Source organism: Bidens hawaiensis, unplaced genomic scaffold, assembly GCF_021521415.1.
Source record: "Bidens hawaiensis isolate Kalapana, Puna unplaced genomic scaffold, B.hawaiensis_p1.1 tig00003244_1, whole genome shotgun sequence".
NCBI lineage: Eukaryota > Viridiplantae > Streptophyta > Magnoliopsida > Asterales > Asteraceae > Bidens > Bidens hawaiensis.
In genome coordinates, this window is record NW_027491178.1 from 1,359,088 (window position 1) to 1,364,409 (window position 5,322).

The 5,322-nt window shown below is 32.7% G+C and overlaps 1 protein-coding gene across 1 annotated transcript; it reads right to left on the bottom strand.

The window, feature by feature from the left end:
• Nucleotides 1-896: 896 nt before the first annotated feature.
• LOC143622987 (ras-related protein RABC2a) lies at nucleotides 897-3,342 on the bottom strand. Its single transcript, XM_077093994.1, has 6 exons — nucleotides 3,180-3,342; nucleotides 2,089-2,157; nucleotides 1,937-2,002; nucleotides 1,688-1,809; nucleotides 1,428-1,556; nucleotides 897-1,028 (listed from the first exon to the last, which is right to left on the bottom strand). The coding sequence occupies exons 1-6, from the start codon at nucleotides 3,307-3,309 to the stop codon at nucleotides 918-920; spliced, it is 627 nt and encodes a 208-aa protein (XP_076950109.1). The 5' UTR covers nucleotides 3,310-3,342; the 3' UTR covers nucleotides 897-917.
• Nucleotides 3,343-5,322: the final 1,980 nt, after the last annotated feature.

Consider the following 5,322-nt stretch of genomic DNA (forward strand, 5'->3'; position numbering starts at 1 on the left):
TGATTGTCTTAGGAGCCGTTGGATTTGCAAAATTCATAGGACTTTGATCTGGAATTATGATTAATCTCATAAAAATTGTGTTTGGTTAACAGAGATTTTTTGAAGGGCATAGATGAAATTACAATTAAATTTAATTCCGTAAATCCCTATCACATATAAGAAGGGATTCTTAAATTTCAATTGGAATGTTGAAAATGAACAAAAACTCCTCCATCTTGTTCTCATCTTTCATCTAGCGCTGTCTTTGATAATCGTTTAAAATTTTAGGATTCGAAAAACTTCCTATTGAAATATTGGAATCCAAGTTAATTGATGAACGGATGGAGATTGTCTGGAAGACAAGTTACGAGATTAGAGTTTGGACTTAAAAGAAGTGAATTAAGAAGCGTACTTTTATCATTTTTTATATAAAAAATTCCAGTTCGATCAACAATATAATGTTTATGGGTTAGGTGATGCCCAAGTGAATGAAAATGGTACGCAAATCAAAGAAAGTGTAGCACATCTCCAATATTAATGTTTATGGGTGACGCGATGCTCAAACAAATGAGAGCGGGTGGAGAGAGATACTTCCATCGGAATTTTGGATTGGAACAAATAAAATTGTGAGGTGTAAAGGAGAGAGAAAGGAGGACAAAGAGGAGAGATGAGGTGGGATGATGTTGGGTTTGGGTATCATGTATTCCTGTTGAACATTTCGAATATAATTATATAAAAAGTAGAAAAATAAAAAGTGATATATAAAATAAAAACCTTCTCATGATTACTTGTAAGTTGCGACACCCTATAAACATTTCAAAGTTCCAAATAACACACCTTTTTCTTATATATCAAACCACAAATAAACACAAGGATTTACATAAAGACACGTTTAAAAGAAATGCAAACTTCTTTTCTCAAACTAGTAGATGATCGATCTATGAGCAACAGCCATCGGTTGGTGCACTCTGGTTCTCCGGTTTCTGCTTCAATATGTTTCTTTTCACTATGGTTGATCCTTCTTCTAGAAGACTAGGAGCCTCCATTATCTGTGTGATAAAACGATGCATGTCACAATTATTTATTTCATAAATTATGTTTTGGTGATTATGAGTTTTAGCCATTTCTACCACAGTTTGTTATTTTATATATATTTTGGCATAAAATAATAATAATTATTATTAGGTAGCGGTGTAAGATTGTTAGTGAACTGAGCTACTTGTGAGTTACTTGAGCAACACTCATTAAAGGCTTGATTTGAGCCGGGTGTAAATGAATACAAAGAGAGCTTGATCCTAATTTCGAGCTCTATTAATGAAATCAAGCCCAATGTTCATATATTGAACTAGATTGAACCCAAATATTAGAAATTAATACAAAATTTATTATATTGTATGCAACTGACGCATTTTTGTCACTATATAACCAAAGAGATCATCTCTTGTTACCTTTAAAGCAAGCTCTTCAAAACATTGATGTACATTTTGCCGAGTTCTCGCACTACATTCAAGAAATAAGCATTTGAGCTCTTTTGCAAGAGCAATGCCTTCTTCACGGCTCACATATCTTTCAGTGTCCTACAATCAAGGGGTCGAATGTTATAAAACAGACAATATTGGTTGGTATAAGGGGTAAGAAGTTGAAAACTGAGCTAGATTTACAAGTTGCAAGGATAATATATATTATTAAAATAGAGGATGGAACTTACTTTGTCCACTTTGTTTCCAACTAGCATCTTAACACAATCTTGATTAGTGGAATATAAATCAACTTCTTTAGTCCATATTTCTGACAAGTTTGTGAAGGTTTCTCTTCTTGTAACATCATACACTACCAAAAAAAAGGTTAATTTACATATCATTAACCCAAAGATGGAAATAATCTTGAAGAGATGATGTTGACCAAATCGGGTCAATTTGACCTCATGCAAAAACCATCAGTTGGGGTTATCTCATACCTAGAATAATCCCTTGGGCGCCACGATAGTAAGAACTTGTCAATGTCCTGAATCGTTCTTGTCCCGCTACAAGAAAATTTTATAAGATCATAATCAGTAACAAGTATATTTGTAAGCGGTTAAGTTAGTTATATAATATTGGCAATAAGTACCAGTGTCCCAAATTGTAAGTTTTAATCTTTTTCCACCTACTGTAAGCTGCTTGATTTTGAAGTCTACACCTGCCCATTGCAAACAGATACACAATAACAACCAGCTAAAGCTGCTTATAAACAAGATATGGAGTAAGTTTGACTTTGACTTTGGAGGTCAAACCAATGACTCAACTTCAACGATATGTATATGAATTTTGACCTTCCTAAAGAAATTGCAACCCAAAATTGGAACTTATAACATATACTGCGAGTATAACAACATTGGTGCAACTTTATAGCAAATACTAGTGAACGTAAATATTGAGAGTAAACATTGAGACTTTTTCTACATGAATGCAGCATACATACCTTAAATTAGGGTGGCAATTTTTCACACAATACGAAAATAATAAGGTCTTGGGTTGACATATCTAACCCGTATAAAAAACTAGCCATGCCTGGGTTGACCTGTCTGATTAAACGGGTCGTTTTTAGGTTGACCGGTTTATCCCGTTTTGTTAGGCAAGTTGACTCCTCAACCTGTTTTTATTTAAACAGGTCGACCCACTAACCCGTTTATGACCCATTGAACCCATTTTTTAAACAACCCAGCAACATTATTAACATGTTTACAACTTTATTACTAGCCGCCAGCCCGTTTGACACGTTTAGATAGACGAGTTAAACGTGTCGTTCTCAGATTGACCTGGATAACCCATTTTGTTAATAGGTCGACCCACCAACCTATTTATTTAAACAAGCCGACCCAATAACATGTTTAGGACCCATTTAACCCATTTGTACAACCCACAAATCTGATTAACATGTTTACAACTTGATTACTACCCACCAGCCCGTTTGACACGCTTAGATAAATGGGTTAAATGTATCATGATCGGGTTACACAATTTTTAGTGTGCAATCTAAGGTTGATGTTTTTGACGCAAACTAAAATAAGGGTCATGCTCGAATCGAACAACTCTACATACCAACCTATGCTATTTAAATCCCAAATAAAACAAACGAATTCTTGATTTGACACATATTTTAACAAGAACATAACATTAGACCATTGATCAAACATCCAAACAAAAAATGAAACTAATTACCGATGGTGGGTGGGAGATCCTCAACCGAATCTGAGATGAAACTGACGAGAAGACTACTTTTGCCGACACCCGAATCTCCAATCAACAAGATCTTGAAGGAGAGATCATACTGACCAGAAGATGACCCCATGATTGATGTTTTTTTGATTGTTGAAGATGAAGCAACAACCAACAAATGAGATTTAAAAAGGGTTAATAGGAAAACTTAAAACGGTGCAAGCATTGGCATCTTATATATTATTCGTTTTCTTTACTTGAAGAAAGATTAATTAGTATGAAACTGTCTTTTGGATGAGAGAGAAAACAGAATGAATAATATGAATCCCGTTTTTGCGCCAAACGTATTCATTCCTCCAACATACTCATTGCCTCACTTTGTGTTTTGCATATTTCCGTTGGCTTCCATCAACTTTAAACTTTACAAAAGCAATATTTTCATGCTTTATTCTTTTAATATAATTATATTTTGTGTTTAACTAGAAGTTTTGGAAGAAAGAAAGACAGACAGAAATGACTTCACAAGATTATATTTAAGTATTTAACTATAAGAAAAATTATATGTATTTGGGGAAAAAAAGGCGACAATGAATTATATATGTAATAAGTAGTTTCGACTTTCGAGTGGCGCATTGCATTGGGCATATAAAAGTTAAGACATCCAAATAAAACACTTGTTTATACTTTAGATCATTTGTACTGACCAGTTATGGGTCCATAATGCCAGATTGTCAAGGAATACTGGTATTTTTTTGGTATTTTGAGAGTGAAAGTTATGTAGAGAACCTCTTCTTTATTATCTTCCATCCAATCATATTTTTTCCCTTTTAATTTATAATTTTATTTACATTAAAAAAAAGTTAAAAAGTAATAATTGTGTGATAATTGCTGGAGAGTTTTGACTGCACCTTTTTTTGCAAAATATTGAAATGTTGATTGAGCACCGCATGTCGTAAAATGCCCGGGGGAGCTTTACTTTGACTACGGATAGGTTTAGCAAAAGAGGGTTCCAATTAGTTTTAGACTGAACTCGCTATTATGTTTACCTAACAACTCCTATTTGGTTTCGCTTGTCATGTTCACATCATGTTTATATTTTAAACATAATTAATTTAATTATGTACGTTTTTTTTTTGTTGTAAATATTTATGCAAAAAAATAGAGCATACTTAAATATTAGGTTAAAAGGGTCGTGCTCATATGTCAGTCCATGTTGTGTTCGGGTTAGTGTGTCTCTCATGATTTTGGGTTCGTGCAGTGATTGAATTCATATAAGATTACCATTAGACGCTCATAATTGTAATATAATCAACTTTTACGATAATAAAAGGTATGCATAGTTGAGTTGTAACAACTCAAATAAAATTTTGATAATATTTTAGCTAAGAGACATGACCGTGCTTAGGTCAAGCACAGTTCCACATTACTCCCACGTACTTTTGTCAACAAAACTGATTTGTAGTTTGCATTTAACTTTTGAGTCAGTTAAGTTTATCACATAATCTATATTAGTAGCACATATTATGTTATTTATGTCTAGATCTATTCCTATCTATTTTTACATATTATCTTATGTATTTATGTGTATATAATTATTATATACTTTTTTTCACACATGATGAAAAGGGAGGATAGTCATATATAGTTAAGTTGAATAATTAAGATATGATGGCATTAACTGATCCAATCTCACTTTATGTGGTAGTGAGTCGGCATCATAGTGAGCTTACCTTCTTGTATTTGAATTCAAGTTTGTTTGGGACCATTTAGACATTTACCATAAAACGATTTTAAAAATCTTTGGATAATGAATCTTCGGGGAACTTGATAAATAGTTATAGACTTATTATTACGGGTATAAACGAATCAAGCCACTCATAAACTACTTAAAATAACATTACTAAAAGTTCTAATCAAGATGGACTTTAATAAGCTCGAGCATGAGGTTTAACTTGCAAAATAAGCTTCAACTTCGACTATTACTGGCCAATTTCAACTATTTTTTTCATTTTTGTTATGAATCAGTATTATATTTTACTAATGGTCAAAACAAATAAATTAATAAAACTAGGAACAAAAAAATACTAACACTAGCTAAAAAAAAGGTTTTTCATTAAAACAACAATGTTTCTTTTATTAATCAAGT

What these genes read in the sequence shown, in the direction of transcription:
- LOC143622987 (XM_077093994.1), bottom strand. Translation starts at nt 3,309, where the DNA reads ATGGGGTCATCTTCTGGTCAGTATGATCTCTCCTTCAAGATCTTGTTG. An exon ending in ACTTACAATTTGGGACACTG is followed by an intron (nt 2,003 to 2,088) that starts GTACTTATTGCC and finishes ATTTTCTTGTAG; the next exon opens with CGGGACAAGAACGATTCAGG. An exon ending in CGCCCAAGGGATTATTCTAG is followed by an intron (nt 1,810 to 1,936) that starts GTATGAGATAAC and finishes TTTTTTTGGTAG; the next exon opens with TGTATGATGTTACAAGAAGA.